Below are 25,205 nucleotides of genomic sequence, written 5' to 3'. Positions count from 1 at the left end.
AATGGAACATTCAGAGGCAGTAAACCTTTGAATACCAGTACCAAGAAGCAACATTCAGGGGAAGGCCTTAACCTCTATGCCCTGTTGCTGGACCTCCAGAGGAACTTGTTGGCCACTATGTGGGACAGGATGCTGGACTAGATGGACACTGGTTCCATCTTATGTTCCTGCATGATATGAGTTTCACCCATGTTGATTCACATTTACTGTTGAACTGGCAATCAGCCTTTAGAACATTTGACCCATGCAAGCTTTAGAATGACAGAAATTAAATTCTAAAAAAATCAGTTGTATTAGATTTTTCAGTCCCTTCCTTACAACATTTTTGTGCTCTCCCCTGCATCTCAGCACCTTTGTCATCTTTCAATGGATGTGACAAGCATTATAAAATCATTCACATTCAAAAAATAACTTTAGATGGCTTAACCAAGGACAAAATCTAGAGCATCCCAAAATATCAAAATTATCCTGGGTATCTATGCCATTTCTAGCTTTTAATCTCCATTATATCACAAGATAGATAATTTTTTTTTACTAAACCCTGAAATTTAAAATCCTTTTGATTTTGGGCCACTATAAAGATGTACTATTCCTTTTTTACTTAAAAAAGGAAGATTTAGAGAGCTGCATGTCGTTAAACCATATCCAATATTTAAATATCTGACAGATTGTTTAAAGCAAGACTATTTGCTTCTGTTTTGCCTAGGGAGTCTGAGGGAAGCCAAGCAAATTTGTTGTAACAGTATGGTATTTTGACGGAGTATTACACTTAGGGTGACTCAGGTTCAAATCCCTGCTAAGACATAATGTCGTAAAATACACTAATTCAACTCACAGGGTTCTTTTGAGGATAAAAGGGGAGGGAGGACATGTTCACCATCCTGAACTCCTTATAGAATTTAACAGATATTTAGCCATCATTATAGCCCAATCCAACTTTAAAACAAATGTCTAAATTAGTACTATAAAGCATTTCACTTTGACCATATAAACCTTGGATTAGCAAGGAATGTTACCTCTATAACTGGAACATTTTCTTTAAGTTCAGATGTATGCGATGCCAGTAAACCTATCACTCGGGCTGCTTTGGCTCGTCTGCAATGAAATGCATTTATTAACTTTATTTTCTGCATTGCTTATGATGTATCATGTGTGACACTTTTTTCTTTTTATGCAGTTTTTCCATCTAGAGTCTCAATGAGAAAGGCAGGCTATAAATAATTAACTTAATGAAAGACGCATATTTGCAAATCCCTACCCCAAAAGCAACAGGATGCCCAGAAGAACTGTAAGCATGGGAAGCCCTACTCCATTCTTTGATGAGTACATGCTAACCAGAATGGTATACAGTACCTGGTGAAAATCTGCTGTCTGCAGTTTAGCACACAAAGAATATATTTTACTGAGAGGCAAATTATACAAAATGGTCAGTTTCAAAATTCTTTCCCCTAACCTTTTGTCCAAAAAGCTGAATCAGGAATGAAGACCCAGTAACTAGGCGCGCGGGGTGGGGGGTGCATTAACTTTCCCCTTTCCTTATATTTGTACACTTCAAATCACTTGCTCAGTAACTTTTCCACCATTGCGGGAAAGGCGATATGAGGTGTAGTGCTAGACTAGGATCTATGCACAAATCCTCTTACTTCATACAGGTGACCTTGGGCCAGTAAACACACACTCTCAGCCTAACCTACTTCACAGAGAGATTGTGACGAACCAACTGTGAAGGAAGAACCATTATTGCAATTCTGAGCTCCGTGGAGAAGAGAAGGGATGAAAAGCTACTATCAATCTTTCTCTGCACAGGGGAAAAATATGGAAAGAGGGGATTTTGAACAGACAGCAAGAAAGGAGAGGGTTAAAATGTCTTCCTTCCCCCTCCCTTCCTGAATCCTTGAACACAAAACTGTCAGATGTAAAATCAGAATAATCACATATGGTTTAGCCCTTAATTCTATTTTTTAAGTGAGTTAAACTATTTCCTAAAGCACCCAGAAGAGGGCATTATTGCAATAAAGTATCTGAAGTTTGTTTTCTCTGTTTATGATTACATAACAGACAGAGGGGAAAATAAATTGTGAACAGAAAGGCTAATGGCAGATAATAATGTAAATCCACATTAATATCAGATTGCAATGTATACTTTTATCCTCTGTTTTTGCATATTTTAATTGAAGAGAACAATATTAGTTGTCTATAAATTAATGGGTTAGGCAGGATTGATGGTGTTTTACAAGGCAGGAGAACGTCTTTCATTTTCCATGCCCCCTATTCACTCCAACCCCTCTAATTAAGAATGTAATTCCTTAGCAGATCACACCAAGGATACAGAGGCTACCTGGGAGGCAAAGAAGCATGAAGGAGATAGTTATCCCCTGCTGTTCGCCTTAAGCATCATGTCATCAGAGATATGCTGCCTCTAAACATAATGGTTCCATTTAGATGATGGTTACAGCCTTTGATAGATTTACCATCCACAAATTTGGGTCTAACTTCTTTTTAAATATACCTGAGAGTCAGGCTTCATGACTGGAAGTATTAATGCTGTAGGAGTATGCCACTGCAATACAGGTGAAGGAATACTTGTTTGAGTACCTCCACGTACCAGTAAAGAAATGAAATGGAAAAAAAATAAAGAAAAGAAAAAGGTTGTATCTTCAGGGGATGTGGGAAAGCATCAGTCATTGATTTGTAGCCTGAAGTAGCACATCCCAATAAGTTTTACTCCACAACATTTTTCTGAACAAGTTAGAGTCCATTATCACATCTCGTGGTAAATTCTAAGAGTTGTATGCTGCATAAAGAAATATTTGTTTTCCCCTACCATCAACCTGCTACTACTGTGGATTATTTCCATTCCAATATTGTATCCTCCTGCTTCACTTCCCCCTTCCTTTTATCCCAAATCCTTTGCTCATCAGTTATGCTCCCTCTGGAATGTTCCCACCCAAGGCCAGCTTGAGTAGGGAAAGAGCCACCAAGAAAGACAAGATGGCTTTCTGCACAATGACCCACAGCCAGAGCTCTGTTTCACTCAAGCATGGTAGAAACAGAGAGCTAGACTCCACATATAAGCAGTACTTAGCAGTATTTTAAGAGCATTAATGAAAAACTGACATACTAAATACAGTGTGATTCATTAGACCCTGCTTCCAAAACTTTCACTCACTTTACCAGGACTCACAGTAGTTATCACTCCAACTAATAGAAGTTACTTATAGTCCCTTCTGTTTCACAATAAAAAACAGGCAAAGCTTGCAAGAACTGATAAAATATTCACAGCCTTCTTCTGAAATCCTGAAGAACCTCTAGAAAAATGGCCTCAGTCCCGCCCTTGTCATGCAAGTAGGTGCGAAGATGGTAGTGCTAGGCCACTACCTCCAACTGGATACCAAGAAGCCTTTCTTGCTAGGAAGCTACATCGATATGAAGGAGCTGGCAGATGTGTCCACAGAGAATCAACAGCCATCAACCAGTGTACTTCACTTTATCGCTGCACAGGACCTCAAGCAAGGAGCATTTATTCCACATCGTCAATGGTGACCTGGCAGTGCCTTCTCATCTGCACAGACTACAGCTCAATACTCAAGACTGAGCAGGTATATGTGCACTCTTTATCTAACATTTTGTACAAGCACACATACAGCCTCCCTGGATCATGACATTTTTTAATGTAAGCCCCAAATGGTTAGACAGTACTTTTACTTACATATCCCAGTTTGGAGCTATTCGCAACTGCAGCATCAGCACTGTGAACTTGGAAATTTAAAAAGAAATCAAATTACTCATTATAATTAACAAAGGAATAAGACAATTAAAACATCTGGGGAAATTACACCATTATAGTTTTACTTGAAGAGCCAAAGGCCCTGACAAGAAATGACAGGTCATGGGTTTTAATCCTCATCTTTCCAACTTTATTGTGTAATATATTGACTAGGGAGATTTAGACCAATCTGGTTGAATTTCAGGAATGTTTTTGGAAATCTGATTTTAGAAATGGTTTATTGGACCCTTTATGGAATTAAATCAGCAACGTTAAGTGTGACACAGTGTCATTTCAAATAACTGCTTGAGCAACTGTCTCTCTGCTCCACAGCACAATTTGGAAGAAAGTTTTAGTGATATCAATGAAGATTATACCCAGCTAAATGGGTACGGATTGAAAAGACAGTCACACTATCTACAACTAAACAAGACAGTTTAACAGATCTGGTTGCTTATTCAGGGGATAAAAACTGTTAATGCTGGCACACAGAAGCCCCAATTCACAAAAGCTTCTTGTCTCTTACAAGACAAAGACAAGTGGAAAAACAGAGTCAATTTTACTTCTATGCAGGAAGACTAACAAGTAAATTATTTTGTATATACTTCAGCCATGAAACTGTACAACTCAAATATTCAAGGTTCCATGTGTACACTAGAATACATACACTGCTCTGGACTGGGAGCATGCATTCTTAAGTCCAGCACATCATAATACTGGGTATCTTCACTTTTTCAAACAAGCACTCAAAATTAGGGGAAAAAAATAACTACCCACAGTCAGTGTATGTAACGTTTTATCCAGAAGTATAATCAGAGTATTTCCTATCTCAGTTCTGATGATGCACCAGTTGTTCTTGTGCTCTTACAGCAAAATTCTAAGCAGAGTTACACCCTACCAAGCCAACTGACCTCAATGGAGTAAGAAGGGTACAACTCTGCTTAGGTCTGCACTGTTAGTTTTTTTGTTTTGCTTTTTAAGTAAACAAGCATCACTACAGGGGGCATCGGACTTGTGCCACATTAACTTTGTGCCAAACTCACTGGCTCTTGACAAGCTAAATTACTTACCAGCTGTGTCCTGATTAACTTAGTTGCTACTTCCTTATTGCCAACAACAGTGCAGAGGTAGCAGAGTAAATTCAGTTTAGCTCGGGTTGTCCCAGTGCTCTTCTCTGGGGAGTCAATCAGCTGACACAGTTGCTGCAGGAAGTCATTCCATTCTGCTTCTTTTAGCAGCAAGAGCTTCTCAGCTGCACAGAAAATGTCAACAACAGTTTCAAGAACGTGCCCTGTGATCTCTTGCTGTAGACTGTAAACCCAAGTAGTGATTTTATAAAAAGGGTTCCACCAATATTAACTTATTTTCAAAATGATTAGGTAATGTAAGGCTTTCGTTGAATGCTGGCTAAAAAAGAACTTCATACAAAACACAATGCAAGATAAGTATCACAGCCCAATCTTACATAGGTTAAATCAAAAGTAATCAGACTAGGTTTTGTGTGTCCCAACAAGCAAGTGTGCCTGGCACTGCAGCCGGAGTATAAATTTTGCACTTTTGGAGAGCAGTTCATTAAGTTCCCATTGCTCCCTGAAATATAAATCAGACAACAGCTTCCATTTTTATGTCATAGGCCAGACTGTAAGCACTGTTTGAGGCAAGGGTGACCGTAAGAGATCATTGCTCACATCCTACTGAACAAGTGCTACTTACACTTATGAATATTTAAGTGATCTATGGACAAACAGGTACAAAATATTCTGCTAAAGATTTGGAGAAATCAAGTGATTAGCGTGAGGTCGCCAAGGCAACTGAAACAGTACCACGGTACTGAGTAGATTTTAAATATCTAAGACATAAGAATCCAGAGAATACGATATCCTGCTTAAAACAATTTACTATAAATGTTTAACTGCACGCTTTAAGTCACACTGATGTCAGGACTAATTTTCCCTGGTGTATCCTGTCTAAAAATATAGTTTTGTTTGTTCTTGAATACATAATGAAATAAGATCTTCTATTTTTCTGTGCTTATCTTTTGGCACCAAGCAAAACAGAGATCTGAACTAGCACAAGAGTCAAGGTTTTGGCTCAAATCTGTTCAACAAAGAAACGCATAACAATAGCTCTAAATAGTACTTAAGGAAATGACTAGAAGAAGAAATTATACATGCCAGATAATGATCTTTTGTTTTTCTAAGCACTCTCTGCTACAAGCTTACTTTAAAATGGGACTTTTATTTAGTACAGTGTAGCCATTCAAATCTTTCTTACTACACATTCATCTCTCTAACTAAAAATACATTGTACATTAAGTGTCACACCATTAATTCAAAATGTAGCTATGTGGCATAAAAACATTTACAAGACATGCAGCAGTCCTATGCTTGAAAATGTGAAGCCTCACCAGAGCAAGACTTCAATATTCTAGTACAGTCACCATAAGTCAGAAGCAACTTAACTGCACTTAACACACACTCACACAGTGGGGTCTTTGGCCATGATTTTCAACACTTGGTAAAAATCTGCAAACCAGATTTTGACACTATCTGATTAAAAGGACAGTCCTGGCTGATTAACACCAATTGGACAACTGTTACTTTCAGTAGAATATGGCATTCCCTTCAACATTTTAGAGTCCAGTAGGAATGTGAAAGCTGCAGTGTACATGCAACCTTCCTATTTTATTCCTTCCCCCGACCATTTTTGTCCCTTTAAAGTCTTTTTTAAGCACTGCCAGGAACTTGTGCTTCTCTGTAATATGTGTAACAAAGAATTAAAAGTTGAGCTAATATTATACAAATTATTATAATTATAGAGTGTACACACATTAAAAAAACTAAGCCCAAACCATATAGACTTCATATTACAAGTGTTGATGATCTGTAATAAATGCAAATGACCAATATAAAACCAGACGCATTTCAGCCCGTTCAGCCTTACTCAGTGGTCATATATACATTCATACATATTTTCACAAACACATCCAAAAATACATAAAAGGTATGTTGAAAAGTAACCACCTTATATGTTGTGTGGCCCATTGTCAATTGTAGTGAAAGATGTTGTTTTCACCATTTAAAATTGGCACACACACACACAAAGGTTCTTATAGTATATTTACAATGTCCCGTGGATATGTAAATCATCAAACAGTGATAGAACGTATTTGTATAATACTAGCTCAACTTTTAATTCTTTGTGTAGTTTAGGTTGAGGTTTTTTCCCTTTTCGTTTTTTCACATGTGTAACACTACAGCACTATTAAAGCCACAAGTGTATCATTTTGTATGCATAAGCCTCATTGAAATTATTTTTAGTTATTTCATTTATACCCGTCCTTTCTCACCAACCAGAGCAGCTTACATCTTCCTTCTCTCCTCCATTTTATCCTCAAAACAACTGCGAGGTAGTTGAAGCTGAGAGTGTGTGAATGGTACAAAGTCACACTCAGCAAGCATCCACTGCAGAGTGAGGATTCGAACCTGGGTCTCCCAGATCCTAATTTGAGAGATAGTGTGGTGTAGTGGTTAGGGTGTCAGTCTTGATATATAGCTCTACGCTTAGGTTAGTTTAGAACAGGGGTGAGGAACCTTTTTTCCGCCAAGGGCCATTTGGATAACATCGTTCGCAGGCCATACAAAATTATCAACTTAAAAATTAGCTGACCGAGCCCCAAGCAGGCAGCTGCCCCAGCGCACAGGCAAGTAGGCAGGCATTCAACCAGTGGCATACTCGCCCACCTGGGTCACTAAAACTTCCCCTTTCCAAATGTAAAAGGAAAGTGGACAAGAGTAAGTTCAGCAACAGACCTTGCCATATCTCAATACACCACATGTTGGAGCCATTTTCCAGGTAACGGCTGGAGGCTGTGGGTGCAGATTCTCTTGTTCCAGGATCAGATACAACAGGACATGGCAGAGCTCACAAAAAACCATATCCCACAAAAGATACACAAGAGGCAACAATTTAAGAATGAATTAAAGCCTCCAAGAAGACAGGTCCATGTGATGACCCTAATGAGTTTAAAAAGAGCAATAGTCCAGTAGCACCTTAAAGACTAACAAAAAAAATTTCTGGCAGGGTTTGAGCTTTCGTGAGCCACAGCTCACTTCTTCAGATACAGCTAGAATGTGAATCCATCTGTTTTTAAGTAGAGGAGGGTGAATTCAGACAAGCATTAGTATGTAAATGTTAACAGTATGTAAATGTGAATAGCAGGCGTGATGGGATATGGACCCCAACCATATCAGACAATCCATTGTCTATAGCCAAGCCCTACTCTATAGTCGCATCTGCTCCAATCCTTCAGACAGAGATACACACTTGAGAGACCTACAGCAAACATTTTTGCAACTACAATATCCTGCTGATATGGTGAGAAAGATGATTGAGAAGGCCAGAATGATACCCAGGCACAACTTACTACAAGATAAGCCCAGAGAGAATGACAACAGAACACCTCTGGTTGTCACTTATAGCTCCCAATTAAAACCAGTCCAACGTATTATTAAGGACCTACAACCAATGCTGGATTGTGACACTTCCCTCGCTGAAGCACTGGGGGGGCGTCCCTTTCTTGCTTACAGACAGCCGGCTAACCTAAAACAGCTTCTCACCCATGATGATAAACTACTTAACAAGAACATGGACTCTGGCACCGAGGCCTGCAACAAACCAAGGTGCCAACTTTGCCCTCATATAGATTCTAGGAACATCATCTCTGGACCCACCAATGTCAGCCATACTATCTCAGGTTCATACTCCTGCTCATCTTCTAATGTGATTTATGCCATCACATGCCAGCAATGCCCTTCCACAATCTACATTGGACAAACAGGTCAGTCTCTTAAACAAAGATTAAATGGACATAAGTCTGACATCAGAAACCACAATATTCAAAAACCAGTGGGAGAACATTTCAACCTTCCAGGACATTCTGTTGCAGATTTAAGAGTAGCAGTTATCTTATAAAGGAATTGCAAAGGGAGATTGGAAAGAGAAACTGCTGAATTACAGTTGATATTCAAACTAAAGACAATGCATTTACCTGGGCTGAATAAAGACCTTGCATTCATGGCTCATTACCAATGCTGATTTCTCCACAGCCATCTCTCCCCTGGACATCAGACTCTTCTGCATACCACACCTTATCCCATCACGCCTGCTATTCACATTTACATACTGTTAACATTTACATACTAATGCTTGCTGAATTCACTCTCCTCTACTTAAAGACAGATGGATTCACATTCTAGCTGTATCTGAAGAAGTGAGCTGTGGCTCAAGAAAGCTCATACCCTGCCAGAAAATATTTTTGTTAGTCTTTAAGGTGCTACTGGACTCTTGCTCTTTTCTACTACTGCAGACAGACTAACACGGCTATCCACTGTGAATTATCCTAATGAGGTTAAGTTTACTATAGGAAAGTTCACGTCACTTCACATAAGAAGGCTTGTAGAACTGTATTTGACATGAAGAAGTTCCAATATCAGAACCAAAGCACTTTTACTACTGAAGGATAATCCATAAGTTTGGTTTGGTTTCAATAAGTGCATAGCCTATATTTTAGGCTAAAGTAAAGGTCCCCTGTGCAAGCACTGGGTCATTTCTGACCCATGGGGTGACATCACATCCCGATGTTTACTAGGCAGACTTTGTTTACGGGGTGGTTTGCCAGTTCCTTCCCCAGTCATCTTCCCTTTACCCCCAAGCAAACTGGGTACTCATTTTACCGACCTCGGAAGGCTGGAAGGCTGAGTCAACCTTGAGCCAGGTACCTGAAACCAACTTCTGTTGGGATCGAACTCAGGTCGTGAGCAGAGCTTGGACTGCAGTACTGCAGCTTACCACTCTGCACCACAGGGCAGTTAACACACTGCAATTTTTGAGCATGTAAGAAACAACTATCAGATAGCAATGTATCACAGTCATTGGACTCATCCCTGTTGCAGCCTACCTATCCAAAGACACTTACCTAAGAACAAGGCTTATGCAAACATACATAGAATTGAGTATACCATAAAAACCCATTGTAGTGAGCCTAGATTATACCAAACTGAATAAATAGCAATTGGTATTTCTCTGATCCTGTTGTATTTTTCCTTGTTAAGACAAACACTAAATAAAACATACCTAATATGGACTACCATAACATACATAAAACAGGAGCTCAAAATACATTTAATTTTAAAATAACAATGATAACAGATTTCCCCACCCACGTGGGCATACCTTTTACATAATAGCATTTGTGAGAAATCAAAGTAAATCAAACAGACACAAGAAATCAAATAGCAGTTAAGTGGATGCTAAGACTTTCTCTAGTATCAAAGAATAATCTGCCATTGTGCATATTTTATATATTTTAGAACTGTTTCATATTTTATCATTACTTCAGCAGACTTTACCTGAATGTGCTGGTATATGTAAATTTTTCAAGTCAAATCTCACTGGTGCTTGCTTTACTATCTGGAGAAAAAAAAAGAATGGTCTGACTTGAGGCAATTCTAAGCATTGACAGGCATAAAATTTGAATGTATCCTCACATAATAATTTTAATCGTAAAACGCCCAAGAGCTGTCAATATTTCAGTCTTAACCCCCACAAAATTGTTACTATCATGAAGTTGGAGAATAAGTTCACAATTCAATCCTAGAATAGGATAACAGCAGTATCAACGTAACTAGCTAAAAAAGTTCCATTTTCCTGAATTTTTGCTTAGCCAAATTTATTAGATACTCTTTGTCCATTTCAGCATTAAAATAAACCAGGAGTTTTGGTCTGTTTGGTTTTTGAAAACTCTTTTATTTGAAAAGCAGTTTCGCATTACATTATGAACTGCTTTTAAAATGTCCTTCAGTTTCAAAAGCGGTTTGCCATGAGCCTGTGGAGTTGCTATTTGGGGAGCTGCTCTTTGAGAAACACAAGTCCAAAACCTCCACGGCTGTGCTGAACCAGGACTTTGGATTGTGATTATACTTAACAGATTCAACACCAGGCTCAATTGAAAGTAACCTTTAAAGCCCTAAATGCTCTGGAATCTGGACTGTCTTCTTTCACATGTACCTGCCCAAGGTTTGAGATCTTCATCACCTGCTTCACACCCCTCCACCTGCAAAGTTGAACTGTGCAGCCATGAAAGGCTAGGGCCGTTTCTGTCAGGCAGCCATGTCTGTGGAATCCCTTCCTCCTGCCCTACACCCAACAAAATGTACACAGAATGCAACATCAACTAAGTGCGGTTCCATGGATGCAAGGGCAACTGCAAAAGCAGAAGAACATGTCCAAGCCACTGTTCCAAGGGCAAGTAAAAACTGCTGCACATGGGACACTTCTAGTAGTCCACTCCCAAAGTCTCAATAAGACTTTGCCAGAATGACCACAAGGGGCCCCAACAGTCTGCCTTGTGCAAGCAAACCACCATATTTGGATACAATTAATGCTTTAAGCACAACATTCTTTGTGGGAGGAAAAATACACTTCCACTTGTGCAAGATCACATATACACCCAGAAGGGAACCATCAGATAAAAGCCCGATTCTTTGCTTGGTGCCCAACCTGTTAATTTTTCAGCAGCAGGCCAAAATTGCATTATTCCGGGCTTTTCATTTGTTTATCTACCTCATTTACCCTTCACCTTTCTCCCCAACAGTGACCCAAAGGTGCTTACGTTGTTCTCCGCTCCTCCATTTCATCCTTATAACAACCCTATGAGGTAGGTTAAGCTGAGTGGGTGTGACTGTCCCAAGGTCATTCAGCAAGTTTCCATGGCAGAGCAGGGATTCAAACTTGGTGCTCCCAGATCCCAGTCCAACCTCTACAGAACATTGACTCTGTGATGTTATGTCCCATGGGATTTCTACCTTCCATTTGCTGGAAAATCCCTTTTAAGTTTTATAACTCATCTTCATTTAACACTTTAACATTTGTGTGGTTAAAGTGTTTGACTTGTACCACAGAGGTCAGAGTTCAAAGCCCTGCCCAACCACGAAGCTCAGTCCTCACTAGGTTATCAGGGACAAAGCATTCTATCAATCTAAGCTTCCTCACAGAATTGTTAGGAAGATTTTGTGGGATGACCATCACAAGCATGAAGGAGCAGTACAAAGCCAGGCAGAAGGACAAGAAGAAAACAAGGGGCAGCAAGCCACAGATTGCTACATCTTAATACAGTAAACTGATCCCATGGGGTGCAACATTCAGAGCACGCAACAAGAAAAAACAAAAAAAGACCCAATGCATAAACATTTCTTTCTGTTTACACAGCTGATACAAAAGCTATCCATCCTAACAGTATATGTGAGTCCAGGGTTATCTCACCCTCCAACTCCAGGGTTACTTTCATTTGAGCAACTGCCCTAGTAAACAGCCTCAAACTAGAGCAAGAGAAGGGAGTTTCTCTTCACCCAATTTCCCTACTCTGCTCAGCCACTTACCTCTTCCCTGCTACCTTTGAATGGGTCAACCAGTTCCTCGCTGGCTGCTCTTAGGCACGCTTTTTAAATCAGGGGTGTCAAACATACGGCCCCTGGGCCAGATCTGGCCCCTTGAGCCCTCTGATCCGTCCCGCGAGCCACCTTTCCTCATTGGCCCGGGGTGCTGAGGCCAACTCCAAGGCAGCCCTCCCTCAGGCATGAGAGAACTTCCCACGCAGAAAGTTGGCCTCCCTGCTCTGTGCTTGCTCCCGATGACCCTGCTTTGGCGGCAACCCCCTGCCAGTTGCTCCTGGCTCTCTGGATTCCAGTCTGCCTTCTCTTCATCCTGCCTGTTTCCAACTTATTTGGCCACACAGGCCCATAGTATCTGCCATGGCCCCAGTCGACTTGTTCCAGACTTATTCCATTGGGGGAGGGAGGCCAGCGTCCCTCTTCTCCTCACTAAGCAAGGGACAGGCATTCTAGCCTTTCACCTCCACCCTCCCACTCATGACTGACAGAGCCCTTCCTCGGGTCTACACAAGAAAGGGAGGCTACAATCGAAGTTCATGCCAATCCTACTTTTCCCCCTCCCAACAGTGAGCTCATCCCACAGGGCGGGGTGGGAGGGTGCCTCTCTGCAGGGTGCCCCCCCCCGGCCCAGAGCACCGGCTTAGGCTCGCCCACCTGACTAGAAAAAACTCAGTGGGGACTGGAGTCCTCACTTCGCAGAAGGCCGCAAAGGCCGGGGCTCTTGCCAGCGAGGAACTCTGGCTGCTCCCCCACTGGGCGCTCCACTGATCCTAGATTCATGTTGACTGCTTCACAGTCAGTCCTGGCACTAGCAGCAGAGCCCGGGCTGGGCCATGCCAGACTACCTGGCACTGTGCTATGGAGAAGCGCACCATCAGGTTGGAGCAAGGTGCTAGGTGGTGAGCTGGGGGCGAGCACAATGTCAGCAATTGCGGGGGCTCTCGGTGAAGAGGCTATGCTGATGACCCAGGTGCAGTTCTGGGTGTGCAAGTATCAAGTTTCTATCGTGTGGAAAAAAGGAGAGTTTGTACTGGATTTCTTTTTCTTAATAATTTTTATTATTTTTCTAAGTCAAATAAACATATACATTTCTACATTCAGTTTGTACTGGATTTCTGACCCTATGGATGGCCATGTGTCATGGTTGGTTTACAGCTGCTCTTCAGTTTATATTCAAGGTGTGATTTTGGTCTGTGTGGAGAAGGAACTAGTGTGCAAATTATCACTGTGTTAAATTTTATGTTTGCATTTTTAAAGCATGTCTGCAGGCACATGATGTAACAGTTTAAATGAACTTATGCAGATCTGAGTCTCTTTGATGCTTGAAGGGTGACCTCCAGGGAAACTTTTGAATGATATGTTACTCACACATATTTTCCATTAAGGTCTCTTGGCCCAGATACACTACTCTGGTTCTCGAATGACAGCCCCCAGAGTGGAATGATGGTGTCTAGGTTTAGAATCAGTCATCCTGGACTGGAATGACATCCCCCAGAGTGGAATGACAACCCCAGGGAGTAGCAGAAGTGTTGTGGGACTGGAATGACGGCCCCAGGGAGCAGCAGAAGTGGTCTGGGAGTAGAATGACAGACCCTGAGACTAGCGGAAGTGTTCTGAGACTGGAATGACAATCGCCAGATTGAAATGACAGCCCTGGAACTAGCTGTTATTTCAGTCCCAGAACACTTCTGCGACTCCCTGGGGCTGACATTCCATCCCAGAGGACTGATTCCATTCCTAGAGACTGTCATTCTACTCCGGGGGTTATCATTCCAGTCCCAGAGTACTGCATCTGGGCCAAGAGACCTTAAAGGAAAATCCATTCCACATTTTCTTTGCAACTCTTTTTGCACTGAAATGCATTTCAAGGGAGCACATGCAAGTCAACTGACAATCCTGCCTCCCATTATCTTCAATAGGCCTTCCAGCCTCTCCAATTGTGTCCAGTTGGCAATCCTGTCATTTGTTTTTGTACATCCTGGCCCAGGAACATACTAAAACAAGGAACAGCTCTCGCCCATAGACAGTACATGACTGCCCTCAGAGACCGCCCGCTCGGCAAACGGGGAACTCAGAGACCGCCCACTCGGCAAACAGGGAACTCAGAGACCGCCCGCTCGGCAAACGGGGAACTCAGAGACCGCCAGCTTGGCAAACGGGGAACTCCAGTGAGCTTTCCTATTGGCCACTCCAAGATGCCTGCTCCCTCCATTGGTTCACTGGAGCTTCCCATGTGGCCAGCTGGTGCAACCTACCTTGATTGCAACAGAGGACAACCTAGAGAGGGGGAGAGAGGAGGGCCAATAATTTTCATTGGCCAATAGTAACCCAGGTAAGGAAGAACAGTGTTCTTTCACCAATCACAGAAGGTGTTTTTTGGCTGGGATTATTTTCAAACTTTTCTGTGCTTGGCCAAAGACTATAAAAGCAGGTCTGGTTCCCAAACCAGGTCATTTCTTACAGAGATTTGAGAGAGAGAGTGGTGGTAAAGCTTGGCTTTAGCTGCCTGATTCTCCATCTGTGTCCTGGTGCCTCATCATGACCTGCTGAATTAAAACCTGCTGCTTGGAGAAGAAGGCATCAAAAGGTTTGAGAAATCAACATTTTTCTTTTAAACAAGTTGTAGTATTTGGCCCTTATTTTCTGAATTTTGCCAGAAGCCAACAGACCTTGGCCGGTTGGTGGGGGTGGGGGTAGTGATGGGGTTGTTAGTTTGAAAGGGTTATTTTATTATTCTTTTGGAGGGAGGCCCTGCTTTCATTTCTCCACTGATTGTGGTTCACAGTTCCACTGTTTGAATTCTGGGGGGTTTCTCTGCCTCATGGCTGACTTCAACCTGAAAGGAAGGAGTGATTTGATTGATTGTTTGGGGGGAAGACCTGCGTTGTTGTTGTTGTTGTTGTCATCATTCTCATTGTCTTTAGAGAGGTTTTTTGTGGCAGTTTGGCGTCTTGATGCGTTCTCTGGTCTACATAAGGTTTTGGTGGATTTATTGAGTCTAGCACACTCTCTTGGAAGGTTTGTTGTTAAGCCATTTTAGAGATACTGCTAGCTTTAATAAGGCCCTATTAGGAACTTGATGGGTTACATTTCCCTCAAGTTTAAACCATAGCTGTAGGGCTGTGGTTTCGTACCAGTTAGCCCTTAGGCCCGGCCTAGCTAAGTGACATTTATGTCATATATGGCCCTCCTAACAAATGAGTTCAACACCCCTACTTTAAATGCTTCCCCAAGGGAGGGACAATCCTGGGTTCGGCAGCTCCTCCCAATCCTGCTCTGGGGAGTGACAAGCTCTTGGGCCAATGGACGCTTACCTTGCCTATCCCGCTGGACTTCTTTAAATAGCTAGTTGCTCTGCCCAACCTCCTCTATGAAGGCCGGTGCTGCTGAGAGCTGGCTGGGCTCCTTCATTCAAGCTGGCTAACTCGTGAGTAGACTCTGCCAAGGCCAGCCCCCACTGCAACCCATAAGGCACCTTCCCCAGCTGTGGGGCTTGCATTCTCCTGGGGTAAGTACAGGGGCATCGCCCCTGGATACATGTGTTTGACATAAAACTGTAGAAAACTGGTACAGCCACCAGGTGGAAACATTCATAAGAGTTAAAGATTTATCTGTGCAATGCAAAAATGGCATCATGTTCCTGCATACAATCAGAAGTGCTGTGTGTGGTAAGTTTTAATTTTACCTTTGGATTGTCAATAATAGGAGTTACACTTAAATCAGACTCCACGTAGATAAGTTCCTTCACTTTGGACTCCATATCCTGCTCAATGCAGTATGTGTTCTTAACCTAGAATATAAGAAAAACATTAGTAATATGTCCTGTGAGTATTTTCCCTTTAATATTTGTCATAAGCATGACAGATATGCAAGTCTTGTGTTTAATACAACAAGGCACTCAACTCATGCACAAATTACAAATAGTTCCTGGCCAGCACACCAAAACACTGAATTTCATACTTCTTTGAGAAGCCCAACAGCAGGAATTTCAGGCTTCACACTCTGTGTACACATACAAAGACAGAAAGAGAACAGTGGCTCTGCACAACTTTGTTACTTCTGCTTTCCATGAAAAACAAAGCAAAAAACAAATTATTGTACTCCTCCTTAGCAGCCTCTGCCAGCTTTAAGAAGGTGTGTACATATTCTGCAAAGTAATTATGCTCCTCATCCTCTCTGCTCCTTTGGTCAATTATTGTATCTCTCCTCCAATCCAGTGAGGCTCTCTTTTTCTATTCTGGGAGTGGTACTGGTAAATATGTTAATCTGCTTCAACATGGAGGTTCTGCTCTGGTTTGGCATCAAAACAAGAATAGATGTTTTTGGAGCATCCATACAACATCATCACCTGATCATCCACTTCCTCTGGTTTTTACTGCTTTGCAATGATCTTTACCTAACCTGTGAAAGATCAGTCACAGTGTGTTTGTATGATATGTAGATGGGAAGGTGTGCTTTTCTGCAAGTCCCCCCACACATCACCATCATTTTCCTTGCCTCATGCTCCCCCAGCAACCAGAGGGCTTTTTCAGGTTTCTTCAACAAGATCTGCAACTGATATCACTACAGGGTTATAACATTATAAAGATCTATCCACATACTGCTATAGCATTATAACGATTTATCTACTAATTCCTCTGAATTCCCAGCTTTCTTCCTTTCTTTCGTTAAGTCTCTAACCCATTTTATTGTAGAGATATAAAGGGAAAAGACATGTCCACAATATAAAGGACTGTTGACATGTTTTTTTTTTACATGGAAGCTGGGAATTCAAAGGAATTCATCAATAGGTAGCTATAATGCAATAGCAACACGTCAACTGTGAATTTTTCAAAAAGGGCCAAAGAAGCCCTCCAATGGCATGGAGAAAAGGGGATGGCAGCTATGGGTCTGAGGCAAGGATGGTTCAGAGAAACCTACTGTGTGGGTGCTCCATTGCCACTGCATTCATAGCGACAATGAAAGCTACTCAGAAAATCATTGCTGTTTGGAAGCAGCCTTAGTCTGCTGTGGGTAATATAACAAAGAATCTTGTGGCACGCATTTGTTAGCCTTGTGGCACCTGAAGGGCTCTTTGTTATTTGATGTTTTCCAAATTATGATCACTGTTAATTGCTCTACTGATAATTTATTTCCCTATAGCAATCCTATAAAACTTATTGTTTAGCCTCTTCCTTCCTTCAATCTGCACTCACCTTTACTGAAGGAGGCAGTGTTTGGTGCGCTGAATTAGGACTTACAACAATAGTAGCCCTGTTCATTTCTATTGTAGAACTAGTTCTTGGAGTTGGGCGAGAACTGAAAGAGAATGCATACACATGCAAACAAAACAGAATACTTAAATTCCAAACATCTCCTATATTAACTTTCTACAACTCCCACAATTTTATGCAATTGTGCACTCACAATTTAAGTTCACAACCATTTTCCACCATCCTGCTAGTAAACAGCAAATCTTGTTATGAGACCAGGGCTCAGCTGCAGCTCACTCACTACGATTCAGCCCCAGAATTAGTTTTCAGCCATAAAATACATAAATTAGAATAAAGCAAATGCCTCTCTTTACTTCTGGATAACTGCATATGCCTTTCATATAAATAGTATTACAGGACGAGATTTCAGAGACAGTTGCTTTGGCGATTTGGCAAGTCCTGCATATCTGTTTTTAGAAAATGTGGCAGATTTTTAAAGGATTGACACCAGGAGTTTTTCTCTCTGAATACTCATCTCTGGTTCTTCTTCCCATAAGCCTTTGCAAGAATGCTCTGCTTTCAAGTTGCCCTTTGGTTAGGTTACTGCAGACATTCCAGAGCCAAGTGTACCATCCTCAAGTTTAAACATAGATGACTTGGCTCAAAGTGCTAAGGGAATCCAAGATTTACCTTAATGGTGGCCTGACTGGGACAAGTCTTCCCCCTCAGATTGAGCAGGGGGGTTGGCCATAATTCACGTGTGTCACATGTACTCCCCTCCCCTATCTGGATAAGCTATGCCTGTTTTTTTCTAGTTTACCATTTGATATAATAAATAGTCTTTAAGGTTACAATACTGCGTGCCTCTGTCTCCTTGCAAATCTGGGTACAGAGCAACTCACTCCACCCAGGAGCGAACTCAACAGGGAAGAATAGGGGCTGCTTCCCAACCCCGCTTCAGAATTTCCCTAATAGAAATTAATCATTAGCTGAAATAGTGTTAGGCCTCTAGTCCAACTAGGGCAGCTCAGGAAGCTATCATATCTGATATTCTCTTTGGCTTCCCACAACTGATGTTGAAGGTGTAAACTATATGTAACATGGGAACAGACTCATGTTTTTTAAAGTCTGCACTGGTCACATAATAAAGCTAGGGAACAGAATTTGCTTTAAAGGACAAAAAAGTAGGTATAAGGTAATACCTGAGAAGAAACATAGACTCATTTGATTCACCATCAACTGCATTTTTAGGACGTAATTCTTCTGCATTGTCTGCCAAACAAAAAACACAACTAGTATCAACCTAAATATTTATATATAGTTTTTCAAACATGCATCTTCATTATGATTTTCACATTACAGTAATAGTCTTACCCAGCTTGAAAGATTTGTTCAATTGTTTATCTGCTTCTGGGCATATAATGATGTCTGGATCTGTTTGACTCTCCGACTGATGGTTAGACTTTTCTGATACAAACAGCTTGGCATTTCCACCACTATTCAAACAACAATGAAATTAACTCTGAATTCAATACAACTTTCACTGGATTTTATCTATCTAGGTTCAGAACTTCAAACACCTGAATTAATTTTGCAAAGAAATTTGTATTTATAAATCAGTGTAAAGGGCAGGCATTCTGAAAAGGTAATTGGTGAGGTGAATGTAAAGCAATTGTGAGTGTTCCAAACAGAATTTAGTGGATGTTTCACAGTAGAATTCTACATGAAGTTACTCAAATCAGAGCCCATTAATTTCAGTGGCCTAAGATTGGACTAATTCTGTATAACACTACCAGAAACCCAAGAACTCCACTTTACTACAGAAAAGTTTGCAGTTCTCACGATTGTTATTCTGGGAGGCAGAAAGAGATTCATTGATTGAAGAACACTACTATGAGCAGACTTCACTTTCCCCCCAGTAATATTTAAATTACTCAGTGAATCTAAAGTTAGTGTCATATTGGCAGTTGTGTGCTATATAAAGGATTAAATGTATAATTGTCAGAATCAGGCAGTAGGTGTACATTGTATTACACAGAGTGCTACAAAAAAAGGAAGGTTGTTTGAACAACATATTTATTTATGTTTGGTTCTCTCAATCCAGAATGGAACTGTGTTTTAATCATACTGATCCCCAGCAGTTCTAGTCCTAGAACTAGCAGGAACAGTGCAACTGGCACATTCCACACAAGTGATAGCAACACAACTCGCTTCTCGGCCTTTTGGCTAAGATCAAGTGTAGTGTAGCAGCACAACTCCCATGATAGCCAACATCAGTTCCTGAGGTACTCTTTCCTCCACATACAATTCAGTACTAGAGCTGCTCCATGAAAAACCAGTGTAAACTAAGTGCATATTAAACAACTAAAAATTAAAACTGAAAAGGCAACTTAACAATGACAATAGTATTCACATTTTAAATCTCCACTTAATCGATTGTACCTGAAGCTTGTGTCTTGGCTGGGCATGGATTCACTGGGAGTCTGGATAAAGGCATCTTTCCAGAAAGGATGCTGTAATAATTCTCCCCAGGTCATCCTTTAAATATAATGAGATAAAGTGATATAACCTTCCAAACTCATCAACAATGTAAAGGCCACAGCACCCCCACCCCCAAACTATGGAAAAGCTTACATCAGCATCTATCATTTACAGATTGCTAGATTTTCAAATCAACATTCTACCTCTTTAGAGGATCCTTTTGAAGCAATGACTCTAGATTTTCAAATCAACATTCTACCTCTTTAGAGGATCCTTTTGAAGCAATGACTCAAGCAAGCAAACAAAGTCTGAAGATGGTTTTAGAAGTGCAGGTCCTGTAAGATAAAATTGAACAGTTTATTTGGAAACAAAAGTGATTTTCTTAAGAAAGGCTAAAAAATATCATGACTACACAATTTAAATGGAACCAAGCTCACCAACGCCTGCATTCAGTCCAACGAAACAGTACTCAAGGCATGTGATGTTGCCATTAGGGCCATACTAGTGGATATGAGTTTCATTTCTCCTCTTTCTAAAAAAAGTAAGCATATCTACTAGCTCTTAGATTTATCCTGCTATCAGATGTCTAAAATTACAGAAAGCAATGGAATTTATCACACAGTTAATGATGCACAAGTAGGTTGGAATGGAGGTTGATAGTCCATGTAAACCAGAGATATTCTTGTTAAATCTGGTACCTAATCTAGCTAAAGATCAACTTTGTATGGTGTTACATATGATAACTGTGGCTAGAACAACCTTTGCCAGTCACTGGAAACAAAAATCAACTCCAAAGACAGAGGAATGGCTCGTTAAAGAAATATACTGTATTTTCTGGCGTATAAGACTACTTTTTAACCCAGGAAAATCTTCTCAAAAGTCGGGGGTCGTCTTATACGCCGGGTGTCGTCTTATACGCCGGATGCTGAATTCCGAGCCGGACTGGAGAATCTCCCTGGGGAGCCGCCTCTGCTCTGTCCATGTCCCCGGGGGTTGAGCCGCCCCAGGAGGACCGGTGGCTGGCCCCAGGCCGCGGACTCGGGTTGGGCCACTCCAGGAGGTCTGGGGGCGGCCGCGGGGTTGGGGCGCAGTCCTGAGGGCCGACTCTAGGCCGCGGACTCGGGACAATCCCAAACTCTAAATTTTAACTGTAAAAATGGGGGGTCGTCTTATACGCCCAGTCGTCTTGTACGCCGGAAAATACGGTATGTTTTAATTAAGCTAACAGCATATCAGAAAAACAGAGATACAATAAGATTGGATGCAGTATGGTCACATACAATAAGTAAAATAGAGAATTTCATAAACAAGGGCGGGAAAGAAGAACGTGTTGCCCTCAGTCAGGATGTAATGATGAATATGAAGACACAGAAATAAGCTGTAGCATGGAAGACTTGATCTTATTTTATTATGTGTGCATGTGTGTGTATATATATATATTATTTTTTAAATTACGAAGACTGTCAGTAATTCTGCTTTTTTTAGTTGTTATTGTCATTGGTTTTTTTCTAATAAAATAAAAAAAAGATGCACAAGTAGACATCAACTTGTCCTTGCCACAACAAACGAATTGTAGTGATTTCTAAATAACTAGAGCCAGAGAGCAGTAACTGTTAGGGCATCACACTCAGATCTGGGAGACCTCAGTTTAAATTCCCAGACATTTGCCAGGTGAATTTGGGCCAGGCACTCTCTTAGTTGAACTTACATCATACGGTTGTTATGAGGATAAAACAGACAGGAAAATTAATCACACCACCTCCTTGCAGGAAGGGTGGGACAACAATAGACTAATAAACAGTAGAAGAAAATATTGCTACCTTCTTTAAACACTACATCTTAAAGTCCCCTTTTTAAAATTCCACCAGAGAATACTGCAAATGCTTGTCCTTCTCCATGAAATCTAGACCTAGCAGCATGCACCACCACAAATCCGGGCAATATTTTATCACTACATTCTCCCAAATCGACCTTTCACTTCCTGTCTTTCCATCACTACCTAAACCACTTCCATTTGCCATTCTTTATATACTTACTAGTTACTGGCAACATTTTCCCAGTGCTTGCTGCCTACCTTCTTGCAATTCCTGGCAGCCACTTCGCTGGCATCTTTGGCCACATGAGGAAATGCCTCCCTGTCCCTTTATGCACAAATTTTGGGCTGGCATGCTCAGTAATTTGTTGGTGCCATAAGACCCTCTAGGGTCCCATGCAGACATAGTGACTGAACTTTATTGCCATTCTGTAGCACATTTTTCAGATTTTCTTCCTTTACAGCAAGAACTGATCTGTCCTTTTCTTAAAAATGAAATTTTACAAAACAAACCCCAAGACTTTCATGTTAGTAATCAATATCCCAGTAACTTGGTAATCTCTCATAAATACTTGTAGCATTAGCAGGTGACATCTGAATACAGTCATTATTATACCACACCAGAAAAAGAAAGGTGTAGTAGCAAGAAGGAAGCCTTAAGACATATCGCTGGAGTACATAATAAGTTTCTGAAAGACTTTCTCCTAGGTATTGTTTGGCAAGGCAAGAAAACCCATACATGCTTTTATCACACTTGAGAAAACTGACTGAATTATATTTCACCAGGTTTATTAGATAATGTATTAGCACATAGCATTACCTTTTTGTGTAAGTGGAAAAGGATCTTCATGTACAATCTGTTCTGATAATTTAGTAAGGTTTCCTAAGGACGGAGGTTTCCCTGTAAATGTAATATCACTTTAGGCCATATTTCAAACAAGACTGCATTAAGTTACAAAATAATTGAAGATTATAGTTGCAGGTGAAAACATGATAATTTATTACACTAAAGAAACATTTGTGATTTCTGAATAAGAAACCACTGATCTGTAGATACCTTGTCAGAAAAAGAGTTCCCTCACTGAAATATTCTGCTTAGCAGACCGCTCTCATTCTCAAAAAACCCCTGAACAAATCACTATTTTGGTTTTTGTTGTGTGTACCAGCATACAAGGTATGTAGTAAACAAAAGCCATGTTTTCCTAATGACGTAACTACATTTTAGTTACCTGGATCTTAAAAGTGCTTACAATATAATTTTCATCTTAACTTTCCAAGGCATTTTTAATATGCTAGTAATTATATTGTATGAATACCTGAGAACATTTCATACAGCAAACAGCCTAACGACCACAGATCACTGGCTATAGAGAAGTCGGCTCCCGTTATCACTTCTGGAGCAATGTAAGCTGGAGAATCTGCAAAAAAATCATCAGTATATTTCCTCCACATCTGTAATAGCCTTCAAAAATCACTAACCACTCTATTTCAACCCCTGCTGGATTTAACTTCTAAATAAGTTCCTCTAAATAAGAACTTCTAAATACCGTATATACTCGTGTATAAGCCGACCCGCATATAAGCCGAGGTGCCTAATTTCACCCCAAAAATGGGGGAAAATTAGGCACCCGCGTATAAGCCGAGGGTCGGCTTATACAACGGGTCGCCCTCCCGCCCGGCCTCCCAGGCCCTCCAGACCGACCCCAGTGCCACCCCCTCCCAGACCCTCCAGACCCACCCCGACCCCAGCGCCACCCTGGGGGGGGGAGGGGGAAGAGCCCCTGAACCCCCAACTTACCGGGAGAGGTGGGAGGAGGAGGCCCGCTGATCAGCTGGAGGCGGCAGCGGAGCCCTTCCAGCGCTGGAGCTGGTGGCGGCGGGGCCCTGCCTGCGCGCAGGCAGGCCCCGCTGGCCGCTTCCAGGCCGCCCAGAGAGCGTGCGAGCCGACAGCGGGGGCGGCGGCGGGGCCCTGCCTGCGAGCAGGCAGGTCCTGCTGGCCGCTTCCAGGCCGCCCAGAGGGCACGCGGGCCAGCAGCGGGGGCGGCGGCGGGGCCCTGCCTGAGCGCAGGCAGGCCCCGCTGGCCGCTTCCAGGTCGCCCAGAGGGCGCGCGAGCCGGCAGCAGGGGCGGCAGCGGGGCCCTGCCTGCGAGTAGGCAGGCCCCGCTGGCCGCTTCCAGGCCGCCCAGAGGGCATGCGGGCCGGCAGCGGGGGCGGCGGCAGGGCCCTGCCTGAGCGCAGGCAGGCCCCGCTGGCCGCTTCCAAACCACACAGAAGGCATGCGGGCCAGCGGCAGCGGCGGTGGCAGTAAGTTCCTCTTCCCTCCTTCCCTCCCTCCCCCCTCCTACCGTATTGACCCGCGTATATGCTGAGTTTGGTTTTTTCAGCCCTTTTTTTGGGCTGAAAAACTCAGCTTATACACGAGTATATACGGTAAGTTAATCATGCTGATGGGACTGCAGGACATACCTAGAGCTGTTCCAATTAACCACAGAACAATAAGCAGCCGGGAAATGGGGATGATGTAGACATTCAGGCACCCCGACTTGGAAACTTAAATGTCTCCTCTGCGTTCCACTTTACACTAGCTGTAGAGTGGGACCAACCATGAGAGGAAAGTGCATTTGTTGGGAGACCACAGAAGACCTGAGGTAGTGCAGCATCCACCATCACCTGGCGCAACTTGCAGCTAAGCAACTACATTGCACTATCTTCTAGGGCCCACAGCAGCTTGGTTTGACTTTGTGTTGAGGAATGACTGTCCATTTATCCAAGAGGTGCTTTCAGTGAGACAGATGGCCACATAATTACTCCTTTTATATATATTTTGAAAAGACCACCAATACAGAGGAAGGCTTCATCACTGTAAGAACAAAAACTCTGGATCCAGGCCTTTGTTTGTAAATCTTGATATATATTTTTTATATTGCAATGTACCTTTCAGTTTGTTTTTCTGATTTCTTTGTCCTGTGTTTTCACCGCTGTCACCGCCTCCCTCCTCGGTTCCTACTAAAGCAAAAAATTCTTCTAAGTTTTCACCTTCTACTTTAGCCAAGCAGAAGTTACTGAATTTCAGAGAGCCAGGTCCTTCCAGGAGAATCTGTTATGTTAAAATGTGGACATAAACACTAATTAGTTGCTTCTTTGATACTAAAAGAGATTTAACGTTTCAGGAATTCAGGTGTTAATCTATCAATTCACATATCCATCTGACAAAGTTGGCTGTGACCCATGAAAGCTCATATTGAAATAAATGTTACTCTTTAAGGTGGAACTTGAGTTTTGTTTTATTTTGCTACAACAGATTAGCTCAGAAGATACTTACCTTTCCAGGTGTAAGATTACAGAAAATAATTCCAAGATCATGAATATGACGGAGTCCAGTAACCAAATCGATACCAAACTCTTGTACAACATCCTCAGGTAGATGTTTATCTTGAGCAATTACCATTTCTAGTGACCCACCTACAAAAGTATTTAGTGAAAATCACTATAGATAATTTTAC

The 25,205-nt window shown here is 41.8% G+C and overlaps 1 protein-coding gene across 1 annotated transcript in view; it reads right to left on the bottom strand.

The window, feature by feature from the left end:
• The window catches only part of ULK4 (unc-51 like kinase 4), a 207,008-nt gene that overhangs the window by 179,377 nt on the left and 2,426 nt on the right, over nt 1-25,205 (bottom strand). The window contains 14 exon segments of the mRNA XM_056857060.1: nt 1,017-1,095; nt 3,710-3,756; nt 4,837-5,018; nt 10,177-10,237; nt 15,902-16,006; nt 17,412-17,514; nt 18,611-18,680; nt 18,783-18,904; nt 19,851-19,946; nt 20,149-20,224; nt 22,523-22,603; nt 23,019-23,120; nt 24,637-24,799; nt 25,025-25,164. Coding sequence (XP_056713038.1) covers nt 1,017-1,095; nt 3,710-3,756; nt 4,837-5,018; nt 10,177-10,237; nt 15,902-16,006; nt 17,412-17,514; nt 18,611-18,680; nt 18,783-18,904; nt 19,851-19,946; nt 20,149-20,224; nt 22,523-22,603; nt 23,019-23,120; nt 24,637-24,799; nt 25,025-25,164 — 1,427 coding nt within the window.

Source organism: Euleptes europaea, chromosome 11 (genome assembly GCF_029931775.1).
Source record: "Euleptes europaea isolate rEulEur1 chromosome 11, rEulEur1.hap1, whole genome shotgun sequence".
NCBI lineage: Eukaryota > Metazoa > Chordata > Lepidosauria > Squamata > Sphaerodactylidae > Euleptes > Euleptes europaea.
Note: the sequence above shows the minus strand (reverse complement) of the source record. Positions and strands in the feature narration are given on the sequence as shown.